We start from the raw sequence: 21,464 nt of genomic DNA on the forward strand, positions 1-21,464 counted from the left end.
ATATAGGGCATTGTCTGAATCTGCTATTGTGTTTGTAACCACAAATCTTCACAACTGGGGATCTGGTCACAGGTTGGGTTGGATATTTTAAGACAGAATATAAACAGCACTCACTACTACTAAAGCAGGGTGCTTGTGTCCAGAAAATAACAACCTCCATCAAGCTATTTAAGCCTAACCAAATAAATGTAGTGATATTAGAAGTGGAAAAAAAACAGAAGGTCACATGCAGGTGTAAATACTTGTTTGCAGGAGCTGCTATCCAGTCCCAAAGGCTTTGTGCATTTTGTGATTAACCAGCATGAGTATGTAGTAATGAGGGCTGCCGAAGTATTTTATATCATTTTAGAGTCAATGTAAACCATTGATGATGTGGGATTTAGAGTTAACAGAGTAATTTTCTATATAAGTTTCAGGGTTATCTGCTTTCTGACCTTAGAATTAGAACTTGAAAGTAATGAGTTACAAGTAAGAGGTATTTCAAAGAGGGGTTTTTTTTAGTAACAAGGTCACATTTCAAAACTAATGAAACATGAGAGAAAGATTACTTTATTGATGTAACATATAACAATTTTAGTTACTTTCAAAAATTACTTTTAAAGAACGTTTTTAGACAAGACTCCGTTTTTGTCTAAGGACGGGGTATTTTTTAGATATTTTGTTATCAATCCTAAGGGTTTTTGCTCTCTCTCAAAAACATAACAGAACATAATAGAAAAGTGGAAAGCGGTGCAACAAGTAATGTAACAAGTTTCTTTTTCAATGCTGTATTTGAGTAACAGGTTACTTCTAAAGCACTGTAACAGGTAATGGGGATGAATTAACATTTTAAATTTTTTAAAATTTCAAGATGTATTTAAATTATTAAATGATGTAATTGCTCAACTGGTCAATAACTCTAATTTTCCTGTGTCCTTGGGAAATCAGAAAATTAATATTCTACTATATGCAGATGATATGGTCCTTTTGGCACAAAATTTAATAGGTATGAGAAGATTATTGAAAACTTTTGGGGAAGTATGTAACAAAGTACAACTCTGTGTGAACTATACAAAAACAAATTAATACTTTCTCGGCCTTATCTATATTATAATAAATAATAAATAAATAAAACTTTTATTTATATCCCACTTTTCTGTGACAAGACAATCAAAGCGGCTTACAACACGTTAAAATCCACATTTACATATTTAAGCCCCAAATTCCCCCCTTAAAACAGGATTAAACAAGTTACAATTAAAACATCTATTAAAAATAAATAAAACTTATATTTTTTGGAAATTAAATTGGTCAGCTCCCAATGGTCTCAAAATGAAGAAGGCAATTCAATTCAATTTAATCTCTCTCTCTTTCTCTCTCTCTGGATTTTAGGATTTTTCTGCTTACTTGGCATTTTGTGGGATTGTTATTCACAATGCTCAGCTCTATGAGACATCCCTGCTTGAAAACAGACGCAATCAGGTGAGCCTAATAATTTTTCTGTGTGGAAATGTCCAAGATATTTTGCTGCTGAGATTTAAAAGCAGGCTAGCCATCTTCCAATCACAAAACTATCTGGGCAAGCAGTGGAACTCTTTCTTCAGTGTTAAAACAGTTGAAATAGTTCCCCCCCCCCCACTATACCTGATGGCAGTTGGCGAACTTAGAGGACACTAGTTAACTTAAGAAGCATTTAGCGCACAGCATTCTCTCTCAGTACCCTACTGCTGCCTTCACCATCTGTCACATAAGACAACCACCCCACTTTGCCTAACAATAGGGCTGTCTTTGAAAGAGTACATAAAAGCTCTTTAGTAAAAAGACTCCTTTCACCTAGGATTCCAGAATTTTCATGGACTTGGATTATTTCCAATGTGTTGTGTGGTTTTGCAGCCACTTGGTACTATAAGTCACCAAGCTGGGCCACAAGGCGCAATAGTGTATTAGTAGGTGATGCAGTATCAGCTGTTGCCCTGGTCTCTACTATGAGGAAGGGGAAGGTGTAGTTGGTGACTGGCCGATCCATGCCATTGCTTGCCAAGAAAATTAGAATGTTTCTCAAAACTCCCCAACTTTCAAAAAGGAATTTTGAAGGAGTCAGATTTACTTTAGCCTCTTCTCAGTTATATGATCATATCCTTTCTGTTCCACATAACTCAGTGGGCAATGATGAAGAACAACTGACACAGGAAGAAATATAAAGTAGAATGATTTCAAAGCTGGGGGAGTTCGTTTTGGGAATTTCTCACTGACAAATTCTGGAAATTGTTGTCCAAAATATACCTCCTGCAAAGTCTGGTCTGTCTTGTTCTTCTTGGGGCTAGTAAAAATGCTTAGAAACCAGAAGATGAAGGAAGATGTATTCAGACCATCTCTTCTTTCCTGACTCCCCACCTCCACACACACCTTTTTCTGGCATTGAGTTGAGTTTGAGTCTGAACCAGTCCTGATCCTGCTTTTTATGTAAACTCACTCAGACTCTGAGGCTCCTCCACATGTATTAATAGGGTGTTTACTATATCTGGTAAAGTAGAGCTGGTCTCTCTCAGTATGTTTCTAAGGGTGTGTCATCTACCCATGTGCTTTGTTGCAGGGTTATTTATATTCTACCACTATTTACGGAGGGAAGTATCTAGGGCCTCCCCTGCCAGTGTGAAAAAACATTGGTAGAAATAAAATGGGCAGACAGTACTCAAGAGCTTTCCACTGGGATGAAATTTCAAAGTTGCTTTCAAAAGCTTTTCACAGTTTCAGGCCAATATCCCAACCAGGTTCTCATCATACTGCTCTGCATGGTTGTTTTTCAAACGAGGCATCTAGTTTGCCAAATTGAGAATTCCAGCCCTATGAGCAAAAGTCTGTCAACTTGTCAAGTTACAGTGAGGCGTTGTGGAAGAAATCAAGGCTTCTGTTAACATGATGAACCCAAATATCCATGGATGTGAGTTCCTACTGGGCTAAGAATGTACTTGGCAAAGAAAGCCCAAAGGTCCAGTCACAGATGATGGATGAATGATGCCTCTGTCTTGAGCAGACACAGTAGGAAGCACTGGTAGCCAAATATCTTTTATGTTAAGCAGCATATACTGTATATTGGCTTAGCCAGCAGTAATTGCTAAAAGAAAACAAAGCTGTTTTAAAGGTGTGTGTGTGGGGGGGGGGGACCAATCCACATTGATATGAATTATTTTCTTATTTCTGCTTTGTTATTATCCCATGGTTCTTTAAGGTTTTCTAAATATCTTGACACAATATAACATTTATAAAAATCAGTCCCCCCACCCACTGAACATGATTTGGTATACATTTTTTCAATAATAAGAATAAGAATAATTTAATCTCATTTTTTGGTGTTGCAGAAGCATCCCAATGCTCCTAAGCAATATAGATCATCATCAACAACAAGAAACACAAAATCAACTTAAAAAGCCCTTTCTTAGCCCAGAAAAACCATTATTATTATTATTATTATTATTATTATTATTATTATTATTTTCTGTGTAATTATAATTGATTAATTATACCTTCTGCAAACATACTTCAGGAGAAGTACACAGAACGATTTTGTAAATAGAACAAAATACAGAGGATATTTATGTATTTATTCATTTAAAGGATCACATGTGAAGTACACAATGTACTGTACTGTAGGACAGCCTTCACCAGTCAGGTGCCCTCCAGATTTTGAGACCCTGTTAGTCAGTTGTACAGAATAAATGTCTGCTAGTGCAGCTATGCCAGAGTTGTACTGGATCACTCCATTGTACAGCTGGTATGCATGACAGGTGGCAATGTCTTTTGCAGATTTCTTATTTCACTTATTCCCCAAGTACAAAGTGAAATTGAGGTACCTCCTAGAACGTGTCATCACTTCCACTATGTGCCAGGAAGCCATTGTCCACATTATACATATTATAACACTGGTTAACAGCCCAGCCCAACAGTGTAAGATTAAAATAAAGTATAAGTAGAACAATATATGGTACAAAGGTGAAATCTGTAAAGTTTCTTGACACCTATCAGAGATTTGGCTGTTGTGATCTTTCCCCATCCACAGGTGCTCCTTGATCTTGCGAGTCTAATTTTTGAAGAGCAGCAGTCTTTGGAGGTTATTTTGAAGAAGATAGCTGCTACCATAATCTCCTTCATGCAGGTGCAGAAGTGCACCATTTTCATAGTGGATGAAGACTGTACTGTAAGTACAGGACTGAACAAAACTTGGAGGAAATAAGATTCTTCGTCTTCACTTAAACATTTTACAGTCAGCTCTCAACTTTCCATTATTATCACTGGGCAACACTAACCTTCTGGTATTATGTAAAATGGCTATAATGCAAGGAATGGTGAGAGGTTGGATTCCTGGACTGAAAACAATGGGCAGTATTTGCTCTGCATCATGATTTTAATTTGGTTTTAATATAGATATGTTATCCTATATTCCTATAGACTAGTTTACAGGAAAGACAGAAACAAATTAAGAGAGGGTGTAGATGGGTAGTAAAGTGTATGCTTTGCATCCAGAGGGTTCCAAGTTCAATTTCCACTATCCCTAGACTGGGTGAGAACTCTGACTGAAATCAGTCATTCATGTGAATCGCATTGTTGACTAGGAGCCTACAGCTGAGCCAAACATTAGGACTGAAAATGTTTAGCAAACATTATGTTGTTCTGGCCCTTACAACATTTTACCATGAATCAGAGAAAAACTCACTTGTTAGAAAACACTGGTCACTGGTTTATTGGGCAGGAAAGGCAGGAAAGAAACTAGTTAAATGTGTCCCTTGAAATATAAATACGGCATTGTAGAATCTCTCATGGATACCAAAATCCATAGATGCTCAAGTCCCATTCAATACTGTGGCATAGCAAAATGGTGTCTCTTATATAAAATGTCAAAATCAAGGTTTGTTTTTGGAATTTATGTATTTGTAAAATATTTTCAATCCATGGATTGTTGAATCTGTGGATATGGAGGACCGACTGTAGTTCCCTTTCTACTGTGTATGTGTTTATGATATGACTAAACAAAATAAACAAAACAAAACCAATTGTTCTTGCTTTTAGGATTCATTTTCTAGTGTCTTTCACATGGAATTTGAGGAATTAGAGGATTCCAATGAGACTCACAAAAGGTAAAAAGTTTTGGATCAGAGGTTACTATTGCTTTACTTATTACAGAGAGTCAGGAGCACCCCTATGTTAAGGATGTGTTGGATGAATCACATTCCATCATTATAACCAGAAAGGCAGTGGAGGGAAATAGAGGGAATCTGTTCTCTGGCTTTTACTTAGAAAAGAACTCATCAGATGTATTGATTTGGCACTGCCAGAGAGGCTGGTCCATGACAATTTTGAAGTAGAAAGAGCAAGGAATTGCCTATTTATAAGAATTTAAAGTTTGATGAATAATCACCAGCAATTTGACAAGTATCTACATTTTTTGTAGACATACATGTGATTAAACTTTGTCATCTGATTTTTTCTGGACATAGTCTTCATGGTAACTTTTTCATACATCAGGGCAGGCAGGAGGTCTAGTACATATTTGGCATAGTATACCTACATAGCTTTTACTTAAAATGTAATTGCATGGATTGTTTTATCTAATGATGCTCGTTAGATGTCTTCAGAAGGATGTTCAATATCATTCTTGGAAGAGGACATAGAATATAAACTGAGTGTGAATGGCTGCCAGGGAAATGGGGAGAATGCTGGTTATGTCTCTTACAGTAGGAAGTTGTGAGAGAAAGTGAGGAAAAGTCATGGATTTGAGGAAAGTAATAGAAGCTATATTTCTTGCATTTGTTGCTGTATTATTGCAGGAATGTGGAACCATTTTTGATTTAATGGTCAGCTTGTCTATGGCCAAGCACACTGGATTTTTATACATTCTGGGGGCCATTCAAATCATTATCCCCCCCCCCGCCAAAAAAACCCCCAAGAGGATGTAGTGGTCTGCTGTAAACAGAAATTAGCCCATCATGCTAAGCTTGGGAGAATGTGGCACAGTATCTGACAACTAGTTGACAGATGTTTTAGTATTTTTTGGTTGAACACAGTTTGCAATGCATCTCCACAATCACAAAAATAACCTTATAGACACCCCTTCTAGAACCCCGAGAGCATTCTCCTGACTGCCCCCACAGTGGTCCATATACATATACAGGTGGTTCAGTTGCAAGAGTTTTAAATAGGAAAATGTCAGACAATATAAAACATATATTGGTGGTGGTGTGAGGAGTTAGAATGAGATCATTGTATCCCAAATAAGGATTATGCTCTCAGTGAAATTTTTCCTCAGTCCCCAGGTCTTTAGCACGGCAAAGAATGAAATATTGAGAACTTGCATTTTCTGTAATGACAGTTCCTGTTAATTTTGCCTTCCCCTTTTCTTTGGATATTCAAACTGTCTTTTTATATACTCAACTAAAGTTTTAACTAACTGTAATGCTAGAAATTTGGGATGTGAATGAAAATTGCATTGGGAGCAGAATACGTATTTGGGGACAGTACTCTCTTCTTTCCTCCTCCCTGTAGCTACATCCCTGAGTATATATGCAGGCAAAGATGAATATTCTTGAGCAAAATAAGTAGCAACAGTGAATAAAAAGGGAACCATGTGCCCAAATTATAAACATAATAGATGGTAATGATTCCTTGGAAAAAGGTTTATTTTAGATCCTCATTTGAAGATGCAGATGTTGTATCTCTCTATAGCAATACCAATAAGTATGCATTCAGCTCTGAAAGCATCTTTTTAACATAAACTTTGCAAGTGTTCAGAACATTCATAAGTGCTCCATCTGTTTTCTGGGTTTTTGTTTTGTTTTAGTGAAGGAAATTTATTATTGATTTGCAAACATGCCAAAACCCCAATAGTGCATTTATTTATTTATTTATTTATTTATTTATTTATTTATTTATTGTATTTATACCCCAGCCTTCAGCCCTAAAGGCTTTGGGAAGAACGTGTCCAATATTTTTTTTCCCAACATGTATGCCTTTCATTCATATAAGCTACATTTCTTGTTTTGACACATTTAAATACAATTGTAAATGGTATAATTGTACAATTTATAATTGTAAATATAAATATAATCTAGTTCACAGACACCTAAGTACACATGTTCCTTTTCTTCTTTCCATATTATTTCTGTAAATGACTTTTGCTGCTTGGTCAAGACCTATCTTCTGCTGTTCTTACATTCTGAGACAAAAGTTGGATTGGTAATGACTCCTCTTTCTGAAAGTCTAGTAGTATGGAACTTATGAAGGATTTAAAAGTGAAAGGCATGGAATTAGATATGACCAGATATATAGATATTTCCATCAGGCATTTTCCAGATGTGAGTTCCTCAATGATTATAATATCTATTTCTTGTCTGGGAAATATTAATTTATCTCCAGCAAAGTTGTGTATACATTTCTTTCTTCATTGCATTTCACCACCTTTTAGTGCAGATCCAGTTCATAAATACGAAAAATAGCATTTTTACAATCAAATGCATACTTTACCCAATATAGCATTTAAGCAATTTAACTATAAATTGGAAAATGCGGAAAGGAAATAAAAGTTTGAAGCATCACAACTATTGTCTTGTTTTGTGTTCCCATGTACGTATATAGGGCTGCTTTGCTGTCATTTTACTTAAAAAGTTAGTGAAAACAAACAGTTCTTTAGGTTTACTGGGGCAAACAGAGTGCTTCCAGAAGTCTGGATGCTCACAGTCGCCTAGAGAATTGAGTTTACCTGGTGTACATTTGGCTTATCAACCATGGACAATCTCTTTCATCTTAGATTGCAAGCTTTTTACAATGGGCTCTTGATATCAGCTGGGGTTGGATTCCAGGACTCCCTTGGAAACCAAAATCCATGGATGTTTAAGTCCAATGGTGTTGTAAAATGACATCCTTTCTATAAAATGGAAAAATCAAGGTGGTGAGTTCAATACCAGCCAAGGGCTCCAGGGTTGACTCAGCCTGGCATCCTTCCGAAGTTACTAAAATAAGTACCCAGCTTGTTGGGGGCAATTATCTTACAGTTGTAAACTGCTTAGGGAGTGCTGAAGTACACTAATAAGTGGTATAGAAAAGTACTTGCTATTGCTATTGCTATAAAATCAGTGTTTGCTTTTTGGAAATTAAAAAAAAAAACATTTTCAAGCTGTAGATGGTTGAATCCATGGGAGCAGAATCTATGGATAGAGGGCTGACTGTAGTTATGTTGAGGAGCATTCAAAAAATGTAAAAATCTTCAGTATTATGTCAAAATACAGAGAAATAATTCTGTGTCTTTACTTCAACAGAAACTATGATACAAACCAAATTAATTATATGTATGCCCAATATGTCAAGAATACCATGGAGCCTCTTAACATTCCAGATATTCGCCATGACAAAAGATTTCCTTGGACAGTAAGTAATGTGAGCCTCGATTTAGAAGTTGTCAAAGAAAATGTTTGAATAGTTGTAAGGCACATACAGTCCTTGCTCTGTAGATATCCACTTCTTTCGTGGGGCCCTTCCAGTTTAACTAGACCTCTGTTGACTCTCCACTGACTGTTTTTCAGTGGAAAACCTTATGCAGTTCCTCTCACTGTTCTTTCCTCTTTCTGCTTCATAGTAAAGGCACAGACAGGAACCACTCTCTGGCCCATTTCTACCTGGTTCAGGAGGTATTGGGGGTGAGGCTAGGCCTGACTGACTGACTCTCTCTCTACAGTTGCTGCTAATGAATTTAGTACATTAGTATTGTGCCCTGGGTTGTTTAGTCATTACAATTTTTGTTTAAATATTTTGGATAAATTGTTAAATGGGTTGTTATTCTTTCGTAACTTGAACCTTAGATGTTCATAAAATAAAAAGCTTGCCTATATTTGTATTTTGTATTACTGGTATTTAGGGAGAATAATAAAATTAATAGGTTTCTGTTTTTCCATGACAGAATGAAAGTACAGACAGTGCAAACCAGAATATTGAAAGTTTATTGTGCACACCAATCAAGAATGGAAAGAAGAATAAAGTGATAGGTACAATATTTTGAGAGATTTTTTCTATTAGTAATATTTATTGAATATTTTAAAATATACATCTTGGAACCAACAAAACAGCGATACATACACAAGGAAAAAAAGAAAAGGAAGAAAAAGAAGAAAAAAGAAATACTTACATATACAGATATACAAATCTACATAGGCATACAAACAAACTTCTTTACAATCCCTTTATATCCCCTCCCTCCCAATAAAATTATATAAGACCACAACAAACAACAAAAGATTCCCCACATCCCACCAATTCATTAGCTACCCTAAAATCCCTTTTGAAATCAATAACCAAAGCAATAATTTTAAATAAATTCTTTAATATCATCTTCAATAAACTACAATTCTTTGTGCAGTAAAAAAAAAAAACACCCTGAAAACACAGTCTTTACCATCTAAATCTCAAAACCAATGGTTATAACATTCCCTTCCTGTTGATTTATATAATCAGTAAATGGTTCCCATGACTCTAAAAAGTCAATGTGTCTCTCCTAATTAAATTAGTTAATTTGTCCATTTTTCACAATTTCCATCATTTGCTCTATCCATTTCCTGCATTTATCTAGCAAAGATAATTTCTAGCAAAGATAATTTTGGCTGCTGTTACCATATACCTAACCAAATCACAATACCTTCTTTCCCTTTTATCTTTTACATCTATCATGTTTAACAAGTACAAGTCAGATCTCATTGGTATTTTAAAACCCAACATCCTCTGTATCTATTTACCTATTTTAAACCAATTCTTTTTATTTTATTGCAACTCCAACAGATAGCTAGCTAGCTAGCTAGCTAGCTAGATAGATAGATAGATAGATAGGAGAGATCTTGGTTGTTTTCTACATTTCCAACAGATATCACTTGTACTTTTATTTATTTTTGCCAATTTAACCAAAGTAATTGACCATTTGTACATCATTTTATGTAAATTATGTTTGAGTTTGTAAGAACAAGTGAATTTAAATTCCTTATTCCTAATATACTCTCATTGACACATTGGTACATTATGCCTCAGATCTTTGGACCATCTAATAATATTTTTTTTAACTTGTTCTTTTTTATTTTCAAATATAAATAGTAACTTATACATCCTACATATCAGTTGTTTGTCATCTCTATATAACATTTTTTCAAATTCAGATTTCTCACCTGTTTTGAGAGGGTTTTCCCCCTATAAATATTTTGTTTCAGTTAGTGCACCTCAAATAGATGATGTTTCAAACAAGTTGCAAAATGCCTGGTCCCAAGCATTATGTTTGGAAATGGAATGCATTTACATTAAATAGCAAGTACTTAAAGGATGAAAGTCCATTCAGCTCTAGGGGAATAAAGAGAACTGCAGTGATTCTTACATAGGTCCAAAACACACTGCAGAAATAATCCAGTTTGAGACCGCTTTAACTGCCCTGCCAATTAAAAACATAGAAAAGTGATACATTAAAAAATAAATTGTTAGAATATTAAAATAGATTACCTATTAAAAGAATAAACATACAGTTAAAAAGATAAAATTTAAAACATTTAAAATGATACAAGACCCTAGTCCATTAAAAACATTTTAAAGAAAGCTTTCCTGCATAAGAAGGGTTTAACCTGCCATCAGAAGGCCAACAAGGATGGAGCCATCTGATCTCCCTGGGCAGGGAGCTCCAGAGTCTAGGAGGATACACTGAAAAGGCCCTCTCTCGAATCCCCACCAACAGTACAGTACTTGTAATGGTGGTGGGACAGAGAGAAGGGCCTCTTCAGGGGATCTCAGGGCCTGGATCAGTTCATACTGGGAGATACATGAAGAAAGTGTTGGGTGTTTAGGAGTGGCAGGGAGGTGAGTGAGAAAGGAAAGGGAAAAGGGAATGTCGTTCATTGTTTGTCCTGATAGCATGAGTGAGAAAATGTTTACACAGAAAAAATCCTGCTGGTTGTTAAGTTTAATTTGCCAAATATCGTGGACCTGAGCCATATATGTTTCATTCATGTTTCATTCCCCATCACAAATTATTTTCTTATAGAACCTACCCATTACACTCTTTTTTCTGAGTGAAAGAGGTTATGCAAAAGGCACCAAGAGAAAACTGTACCTGGAGACACACTTATACATAACAGATTGTCTAACGACTCATAAACCAGCAATATTTTTTATTTAGTTAATTTACAAAACAACCTGGCCCCTGTTCAAGCAAGGAAGTTCAAGCTCTGTGTACCATTAACCTGACATTCATTATAGTTCTTCTGGCAAGCTTACAAAAATCTAATTAGTTTGCAAAGGACAAATTGTCTTTAGGGATTACATCAAACTAAAGAACTATTAATAATAAAAGTCAAGAGGAAAATTGAGGCAAAGGCTTGGGAGGAATGGTAGAGAACGCACATGGTTGAGGCTTTTGGGTGTAGGTTTTAATTAGTAAATACTTTGGACACTTATAAATGAATATATGGTGATACTTGTGTATATTTTGAAATAAATTTCTGCATGTATGTAGTGTTAATGAACTCAGAACTTTGAAAAGTTACTTTTCTAGACTGAAGCTGCAAGAAATCCATAGGCAACATAGACAGTAATGGATTCTGGGAGCTGTAGGCACTCTACAAACTGTCCATTAAGGCCGGCCTGGAGGCGGAGTTGGGGCATTGTGTCCATACAACACACACATTGACTCCACCCCCAGGCCAGCGTGATGCCACACACCACACCACATGGCAGGGGGCATCATGGTGCTCCTCTGGTGCTGCATCTGCATGACTCAACGCCAAAGGAGCACTAAAAAGCTATGGCACCACAGCTATGGCACCCTTTCCAGGGCACAAAAAGAATCTGTTTTTGGTGGCTCCTTTTTGCACCGCAGAAAGCAAGATCAGGGCCACAGCATGTAGTTGCTGCAGCCCCAATCTGGCACTAAAAGGGGTGGTCTGTATAGCCCCTACAGTCCCCAAAAGAGTAGTGTTTCTAAGCTATGGTAGAACCAAAGTTTAACTTTAGAACTTTAAAGGGGTGTAGCTAAATAGTTGAACATATATTTATTCATTTATCTATGTTTTTATTTATTATTTCTTAAATATGTATTTTTGACCTCTATTTAAAGATCTCTGGGACACAGAAAATATTTGCTTTTCTTTTTAAGACTTGGAACTCAGTCTTTGAAATACATATACAGTATGATTCTATGAAGAGCATGTTAGTTGTCTTTTGTAGATTAATAGTAAGTTCTTACTTTTTTAAAAAAATGTTTACTTTTCACTTTATTAATTAGGTGTATGCCAACTTGCAAATAAGATGGAAGAAAATTCAGGCAAAATCAAAGCTTTCAACAGGAATGATGAACAGTTCCTAGAAGCTTTTGTCATCTTTTGTGGCTTAGGCATCCAGAACACACAGATGTATGAAGCTGTGGAAAGAGCCATGGCTAAGCAGATGGTCACATTGGAGGTGAGACTAAATCAATGCAGCCTTTATATAGCTCACAGCTGCTTCCTTACTAGAACTCTCTTAAGACAAGCCAGACTTGACTCAATGATCAACTGAGGCTCTATCTCCCCTTTACTTACTGCTTATGTATGTATTTCCACGTGATTGTATGTCACGTGTTTGATTGCTGTGCTGATCTTCTGGGATTCAGCAGTGGACACAGATTTGCCTTCCATAAACATCTTGCATATTACAAGGGTGATGTAGATGGTTTATGTTGTTGCATAGAAAAAGGGCGTAGTTATAGCACTGGGACATCCTCTTCATCTTGCTTGAGGTTTTCTGTGGTGGTTTTGGCTCAGCCCTTCAAACAAACCAGTACCTGGAGCAGCATCAAGATTACTGTAGGCTTCCTCTAACCTCATCAAACCATATCAAGCATGAACGTCATCTGGTCCTCACCTTTGAATTGGTTACTGTTAGTTTTAATGGCTGTGGTATGAGTGGACAGCCCACCAGGAGATCCAGGTTTACACTTATCTTCCAAAGTAACCTAAGAAATCAAATGTTGTAGATTTAGGATTCACTTGCATCCACAGAATAAACAAAATACCATATTTTTAAAATACAGATTGTTCCATTTTTTTTCGTTCTGAAAGGAAAGTTCACGTGCTAAACTTTATCTAGATGCTTTGCATGCATTTGTTTACAGAAAAACTCTTTAATTATATGGCTTTATAAAAATTAATTTAGACAGTTTTGTGTGTTGCACATAATTGTTTATCCTTTGAAGAATTAAAGAAAGTCTTCACGATCAAAGTGCTACAGACCAAACCTATAATTCTAATCAAATGTAAGTTAAACATGAATCCAGTCCAAGCAGCTAGGTTCCTCCCTCCCTTGCATGTGCCTCTGAATAATAAGTTTGAATTTGCTCATTAAACAAAAAAATATTTTCTCCTGCACTGACAAAACTTCTGCCAGGATTTTGCTAAGAAAGAATTTATTTTATGCCTGCATTACAAACTCTTAGAAAAAGTGAATTTATTATGACAACCTTGTCAAGGTTATAATTATAGCCATACTGTGAGCTATTTGTCTTTCATACAGAGGCATGGAATTATTTCGAACTCTTTTCAATGAAATAAAAAAGTATTTTCTTTGCTCATTTAAGGCAAAGATGTGATTTCTCCACTCCTCCACATATGGCTTGCTATCCTCAGAACTCCGTTATATTGGAGAGGACTGGTAAACTGTTCCTATAGGTCTCCATTTTGCACTGATTTACAGAGAAACCAAGCACAATGCTTATTTGCCTTAGGGCACATTCATTGGGCAGTGCTGAAGTGGGGGCCAGAATATGTTGGACTATTTCTTACCAAATGAACTGGCTTTCAGTACATTTCTGAGCCTGACGTATTGGTATTGTTGAACAGTTAGGATCTGATTACCATAAAGACCACTTTTTTCATATACTCAGATCTGCTTTAGAGGCCAGGCATGTGACCTCACCAGTAAAGTCAAGTAGGTAATTGAACATAAGACACAGGGCCTTGGGGGTGTTTGTGTTACAGTTGTGGAACTCCCTTCTGGTTGATATATATTTAACCCTTCAAGCCAGGACTTTAAGACAATATTGAATATATCTTCCTTAGGAACTTCTGTAATGTATAGCAGTTTTCCTCCTCGTAACTGTACACTGAGCTGATGAGCCCAAATTGTACCTTGCAACATTCACTTTAGTAAGTTATTTTATGAGGGTTGCCTATAAAAGAAAGCTTATAAATACTTCAGATAGATGAATAAAATATTTTGGGTTGTTTGATAGTTTTTTTTGAGGGGGATAGAAGTTAGAACTAATTTGTCTGCTGAATTGTTGTCACATGCAAATTTGTTACTAAATTCAGTGTAAGGACTAAGATATCCAAAAGATCACATTTCTGTTCTTCCTAACTATGAATCATATGAAGCCTTGGCCAGAATATTGGATTACCAAACTAAATATGATGCTTCTTATCTACAAATCAGTGTACAAAGGGCTGTGCAGTCCATGGCTGGAGTCCTGTTTAAACACTAGACTAACAGTTACACTTTTTCCAGGGTTGTGCAGCAGTGGCAAGAGAAGTAAAATCTTCGGGTTCCAATCTGCCTCTTCTTCCATTGCCTTCACTAGCATTATGATTATGGCTTTCTTCTTTCTCCTGCCTCTGCTTATTCTGGCATAGCAAGGCCAGCGTATTACAAGCAACAAAGTTCCAGCACCTCTGTCAGCAAGAATTGCTACCCCCTTTCTTTTCTTTTCTTTTCTTTTCTTTTCTTTTCTTTTCTTTTCTTTCTTCTTCTTTTTTTCATTCCTTAGTTGTGATTTACTACTGCATCTGAGTGCTTATATTTCCAATCCTACTTTAAAACCTGGCTTGAAGTTCTGGATAATATGTTAGTTATGTAACGTAAAACTGTAGACCTATAAATGGAAGAGAGGGAGACTTTCTCCAGTATCAGGGCCAGAAGTGTTGCTTTTTCAGTTTGTAAATTGTAGATTGAAGCAAACCAACATATATCTGAGGTTCAAATGCACAAGTGAATTGCTTCTGCTATACTGTACCATGATAAATTGCCCTGATATTTTCTGATTTAAGAAAATTAGCAGGATTAATACTTGTACAAGAGACCACCAGTGATCTCTAGGTAGGAGTAGAAAAGAGTCCTATTTTAAGCCTTGGAAAGATGCTGTTAATTGGAGCTGACTAGATAGATTGATGTAAGGTAGCTTTCTGAGTCCTTATGGTTAGCTCTTTACTTTGGAGTTCTGCTGAATTACCACTCTGGAAAAGTGTGATGTGAGAATCCGGAGTAACTAATGCTCCTCTCTTGAGCACAAACAATATATTTTTGAAAGCAATTTTATATGCATGCATTTTTTATTTCCTTTTTCTTTAGATCCTTTCGTACCATGCTTCAGCTGCTGAGGAAGAGGCAAGGGAACTTCAGGTAACAGCGGTAATGGCATTTTTTCCCCTTCTACTAGTGTGTTATGGTTATAAAATGTTTATTAATGGCTTGGTGGTACTTTGGGATTGATAGTCACAAATCATTAGATGTTGGATTCATAAAGAAAAGAGTATCATTTTGTAATCATTTTACTAACATTTATTTTTGCCACCTTTGTCTGGAGAATGAGTGAGTGAGTGAGTGAGTGAGTGAGTGAGTGAGTAAGTGAGTGAGTGAGTGATGTAGATATCTTAAAAGTGAAGTCTGGAATCCTGTATGACAGTTAAAAATGTGTAGCCTGGAGTTACACACTCATGACTGTTTTGTATTTACAGTCCATACATAGGCCATAAAAGGGACCATGAAAGTCCCCCAGTCTGTTCTTACTGGGAAGCAGCCACTATGATTGAAAGGGTCTGTTCCCTTTGTTGCTCAGGAAGCAGCTGGCTGCCATTAGAACCCATTGCATTGCATGAGCAGTTTCCAACATGAGGAGAAATTGTGACTGACATTCTCCTTCTGCTGTTGCACCAGAGATTGCTTACTAGGACATGTGTGTGTGTGGACATACCAGCAAGCTGCTTCCTGAGTGACCATTTGCTTTCCACTGGGTAGTTAAGAAGGTACCAGGTTCCATAGGTCTCTTTTTTGCAAAAGCTTCCATTACTCTTCAGAACAGACCTAACCTAATGTGACTTAATGTGGGGTAGGGTTGGGGATAAATCATCTTATCTATGTAGCAACACAGAATCACAACTCAGTGTTCATGCTGCCTTCTCCTGCCATAGTAGGGAGGAAGAAAAATGAAACACTGGCAGTAAGGCCCTATTATATTTGACAAGCAACAAAAAACAGGCGAAGACCTTTTGCCTTCCTGTGCAAGCTTCACAATTAGCAAAAATGGAACTAAAATGCAACTCTCCCTCTTATAAACCCCAGTTTAGATGCTAACAACTACTTCAAATATTTTACAAGAATTTTTATCAATATGAAAAAGGCAAAGATTTTAATTTTCTTATAATAACAATAATATTTTCCCTATAATAATAATTTCATGCATGTTGCTCTACCACACTATTGTTAACTCTTATAAGATGAATGTTGACTAGCTGAAATGTGATATTTTCAAAGGCACTCAGTAAACCAGTATCAGGGCCAGAAATATAACAAGCCAGGACTGTTTTTCCCCACTTTGCTGCTTTGTTTGTGATGGAGCCATCGCCTGGGCAGAAGCTATGCCTCAAATTCCATTAGAAAGTGATTCTTTTAATTTGACATTAACTTGGACTCAAATGCTGTCACTGCAAAGCTACAGCTTGTGGGAGGTGCAAGTGTTTGTTTGTTTTTTAAACAGCTGTTACATAAATGAAGATATGTGTCTTTATCTGAATATTTTTAAAAAAGAAATCCTTGCTAAGTTTTAATGAACATTTTAATCATGGGTAATATCAGGATTTTAAATCTGCTATGCATGTTTGCCTGGGTAAGTTTGGCATAGGTTGATAGTTTGCACGATAACTCATATAATAAATGTAACCCCAGCCTCTTGAACCCAAAATATGTCTCTGAAGCTAGATCTGAATCAATTAGCCACTTAATTGCCTTATTTTGATTTAAGTAATGATGATATTGTTGATGATGCAGGATTGTGGTTCCTTTATTTGCAAAATGGTGCAAAATAGAGCAGAAGGCAAGTATCCAAATCATAAGGCCATTGCACTGTGGCACCATCATGGCTGTTTGTCACCTGTAATTTAAATGATAAGCCATCTCTAACTCTGAAGACAAAGTGTAGTTAGCATATCATTATTAATGGGTTTTAAAAAAACAACAACCCCTGTTATTGAAACTATCCAAAGCAACCTACTTAGATGTGCTTGACTCCAGCTTCCATCTCCCAGCTATTATGGGAAGTTCAAGTGATAGGAATTGTAGCAAAATGCATGTGAAGGGTTGGTTTAAAGGAAATTCAGGATAATAAACTTATTCTTGTCCTTATTTAGAAAGAAACCAGACTTTCTAATATGTAGTAATGGAAAATTTCATATACAGATTTGTTTTTACTGACAGTCTAAAAAAGCTCCAAATTAAATTATATTACTGTTGGCAATGTTTTTGCAAAAGCTCCTAGAGTACCTACCTATAAACATACAGGCTAAATGTTTCAGCTTCATGTAGCTATTGAAATCATGTCCATTCACTTAACTGAAAACAAGAGATTCTAAAACTAGTCTGCCTATGCTAATACTTAGTTAAATTTGGTAACAAATATTTACCTTGTAGACACAATAAAACTTTGTCTAACACCTCTGATTTTCAACCAGCATGTTCCATATGTATAGCTTAAGCTCAGATTTAGTAACAAACATTAGTCATCTGGTTTATAAAAATAATGGCTATGTATTTGCTCTTCCCCCCAAGGCATGTAAACAACAGATTGTGTGTTTCCCCCCTTCTGAAAGATAGACTTCCCTACATTTCAAGTATGCAGTTAAAATTATTAATGTGCTGCTTATAACTGCAAGGACTTCATGCTTTTCTGTACCAGGGTCTAAATACATGGGAGTAAAATTTAAGATGTGCAGATGACAACATATTACTAGCAGAAAATAGCAAGCATTTGGAACAATTACTGAAGAAAGTCAAAGGAGAAAGGGTAAAGATAGGTTTACAGTTGAATATTAAGAAAAATATAATGACCATATATGCTTTATATAACTTGAAAGTAGACGATGAAAACACTGAAATAGTTCAAGATTTTCCATACCTTGGCTTAGTTATTAATCAGGATGGAGACTGAAGTCAAGAAATCAGTAGAAGACTAGAACTTGGAAGGGTAGCTATGAAGGAACTAGACAAAATCCTCAAGGGTGAAGATCGGTCACTGAATACTAAAATTAGGATGGCCCATGCCAGTATAATTTTCATTTCTATTTATGGTTGTGAAAGCTGGACAGTGAAGAAAACTGTTAGGAAGAAAATAAACTCATTTGAAACGTGGTCCTGGAGAAGAGTTCTACAGATTCTGTGGATTTCCAAAAAGACAACTAAATGTGTCCTAGAGTAAATCAAACCTGAACTAGCCTGCATCACCCTAGAAGCCAAGGTGACTAAACTGAGATTGTTGTACTTTGGCCATATCATGAGAAGACTACTCACTAGAAAAGAAAGTGATGCTTAGTAAGGTAGAAGGCAGTAGGAAAAGAGGAAGACTAATTCCAAATGGAAAGACCCAATCAAAGAAACCATGACCCTGAGTCTGAAAGACCTGATGATCATATGTTGATGATAGGTTGATTTGGAGGTCTCTCTTTCATGGGGTTGCCATAAATTGAAGTCAACTTGATGGCAATTAACAATAACAACAGCAACAATTTACACTGTTAGACCCATTTTCAGTTCAGCAGTTTTATTTGCATCTGACAAATTATGATTATTTCACTGGAGCATAGGGAAAGTTGATCATGCAGTGGAAATTTTTTGCTTGCTAAATGCATGCCCTGTACTCCTTCAGTGCCATTTTGGAAGATAGGGACATTATGGAAGAGTGTGGGATATAACCTCGCAACCTGCAGCAGGATTGAATTTTTTGGTACATGGCACCTCCTGTCCTACTGCAGCCTACCTTCATGTCCTAGATCTAGAGGATCCCTTATTTCACTGGCATGGTTTTTTGCATGGTGAAGGGTCTATAAAGGGCAAAGAGAGTGGGAGAATCATGCTGTGTAAGTAATCTTATGCATGTGCAACTCTGAATCCAATGCACTGTCTTCATAGACAAAGAAAGAAGATTTGCTTAGTAAATGAGCTGAACTACTTTAAGTGCTGAATTAAAAATGATTTGTTTTCTTGATTTGGTTTGTCCACAAATGGGAAAGCGAACAGTGTCCTTGTGTCCATACATATGAGGACTGTGAGTCAAACTGGAGAGTGTGGGTGGAAAGTGCTGGACATGCACACTAAACTGAAAGTGGTAAAAGATATGTGCTAACAGGGAGGTGAAGAACAAAGTACCTATTGTGGTTTCTATCCTCATAATAGAAGTCTAATAAAACTATTCCTGCCATCTTTGAAAATGCAGCAAAGCACACAGGCAGGAATCCACACAGCAGACAAAGACCAAATAAATATGTAGTATATGCATCTGGATGACATAAAATGTGCTAGCCATTAGTTGTGTGCTGCTGTGTTGAACTAGGGAAACTTTTCAAGATATTTTGCTGCCTGCAGCAAAAGTGAAAATGTTTTCGTTCTCTGTACAGAAGCAGGGTGGACTAGCAAATTAATCATCTGACCACACTTGGAGGAAGACACAGGTTTAGACAACACAGACCTGGCACAGCAGTTTCAAATGGCACCTCTGCTAACTGAGCCAGTTCCCTGGGAAAAGTTGTGACATTTCTGAATGTGCTTGAAGTGTAAACTGACTGTAAAGACAGTGTCATGAAAGGCTTCCTGGTACACAGAAATGATCCAACAACATTACAGTCACCCCTCCTTTCTTGTAGACTTGAGGTCCATGGTCTTGAATATTCACGGAGGGACAACCTCTGTTATTTTTAATTGGGCACACCCCTGAGACACATGCCCTGCACACACTTGGGGGCACACACCCCATTCAAGCCTATGGGGCTTGAATATATGCAGGAATCAATCCACCTGTAATGCATTTTCCCCATTTTCCTGCTGCCTTCCACTTTACTGTACATTTTTATCTTTTCTAATGAGTCAGGTTGCCTCATGATAATGTCCAGTATCCAATAACTTCAATTTAGTCATTGTTCTAGGGAGAGTTCAAGCTTGATTTGCTCTTGGACTAATTTATTTGTTTTTTGACAATCCATGGTGTGTAGAATTCTCTTCCAGCACCGCATTTCAAATGAACTGATTTTCATCCTGACCTATTTTTTTATTGTCCAACTTTCACAACCATACACAGACATCAGAAATAGACCAGTCAGTGTACGTGTTTAATACAAATCGAGTAACCATGTACACACTATTAGCCCAGGGCAGAACAAAATGAAGATCCACCTGTTTTTAAGCACCAAATGGGGGTGGTGAAATGAAAAGAAGAATTGTGCTTCTGGAAGTTTCCAGGATGCACAGTTTTAAGTAAAACCAAGTGTGGCACCTTGCAAAATGCAGGTTAAAATGGTAGAGAAGTTCTGGTCACTACCAGTTCTTTATAAAAAAAGACAGGGGGACACCTCAGTTCTTCCAACAGAACCAAGAGGATGAAAATTGCCCCCCAGCCCTCTATCATCCCAGTATTGCCTATGCTGATTAGTAGGGGCTTTCAAATATATTAGAACACAATTCTAACACATCAAGGTGGCCAAGAACCAGGTGAAGCTGATGAAACACTAGGCCAGCAGAAGCTGTATTAATCCAAAGCCCTCTGAGATTTGTGATGTTGCAGTTTACTTGACTACCCTGGCTTAATTTGTACTTACATACTGGCTGATAGATGATTGGATCTGGGCTAACATGGCTCTTTGCCCCCTCAGCCCCCCTTTCTTTGGCTTTTGATCCCAGCTGGCAGACCAACTGTGCTGACAGATCTTTTTCATTAGTCAATAGAAGGAGATCTGAAACCAGCTAATCTTTGAGATCACTCAGCAAAAGGGAATTATAGTGGCAGAAGAACAGTTCAACAGGCACAAGAGGTTTCTGCCTGTTCCTAACCCTCTGCAGCCTGACATCTTTGAATTAGTATTACACTGTTAGACATGAGTAGTTCCTAGCCTTGCAGCAAGGTCCTTTAACTACCTAAAACAGGATTCAACCTAGGATATTTTAAGATACATGGTATGTTATTCACTTTTTGAAAACATTGGCCTTCTCATACTGATATGGTGGTAGAGACAAAATGGCTTTTATAGCACAAAATGGAATTACTGATAATTTGATTATGTTGGAAAAAACTCAATTTTGTTCATGTTGATGTCTGGGGATGCTTTTAGTGCTTTGTGTCATGGACTACAAACCCCTACCCCCCCTGGCCCCAGCCCACTAATTCTACATTTATTGTATTTGGAGTATTA

The 21,464-nt window shown here is 36.8% G+C and overlaps 1 protein-coding gene across 7 annotated transcripts in view; it reads left to right on the forward strand.

Annotated features, from left to right (window-relative positions):
- Positions 1 to 21,464, forward strand: part of PDE5A (phosphodiesterase 5A) — a 95,411-nt gene that overhangs the window by 50,154 nt on the left and 23,793 nt on the right. For 6 of the 7 annotated variants that reach the window (XM_089525874.1, XM_089525878.1, XM_089525881.1 and 3 more), the window contains 7 exons: positions 1,372 to 1,461; positions 4,037 to 4,174; positions 5,044 to 5,111; positions 8,286 to 8,394; positions 8,924 to 9,008; positions 12,272 to 12,447; positions 15,367 to 15,426. In XM_089525874.1, coding sequence (XP_089382000.1) covers positions 1,372 to 1,461; positions 4,037 to 4,174; positions 5,044 to 5,111; positions 8,286 to 8,394; positions 8,924 to 9,008; positions 12,272 to 12,447; positions 15,367 to 15,426 — 726 coding nt within the window. The remainder of the gene's footprint in view (positions 1 to 1,371; positions 1,462 to 4,036; positions 4,175 to 5,043; positions 5,112 to 8,285; positions 8,395 to 8,923; positions 9,009 to 12,271; positions 12,448 to 15,366; positions 15,427 to 21,464) is intronic. The other variant, XM_089525876.1, reaches the window with a different exon arrangement.

Source organism: Sceloporus occidentalis, unplaced genomic scaffold (assembly GCF_023333645.1).
Source record: "Sceloporus occidentalis isolate IW3139 unplaced genomic scaffold, rSceOcc1.0.p SCAF_5, whole genome shotgun sequence".
In the NCBI taxonomy this organism is placed as follows: Eukaryota; Metazoa; Chordata; class Lepidosauria; order Squamata; family Phrynosomatidae; genus Sceloporus; species Sceloporus occidentalis.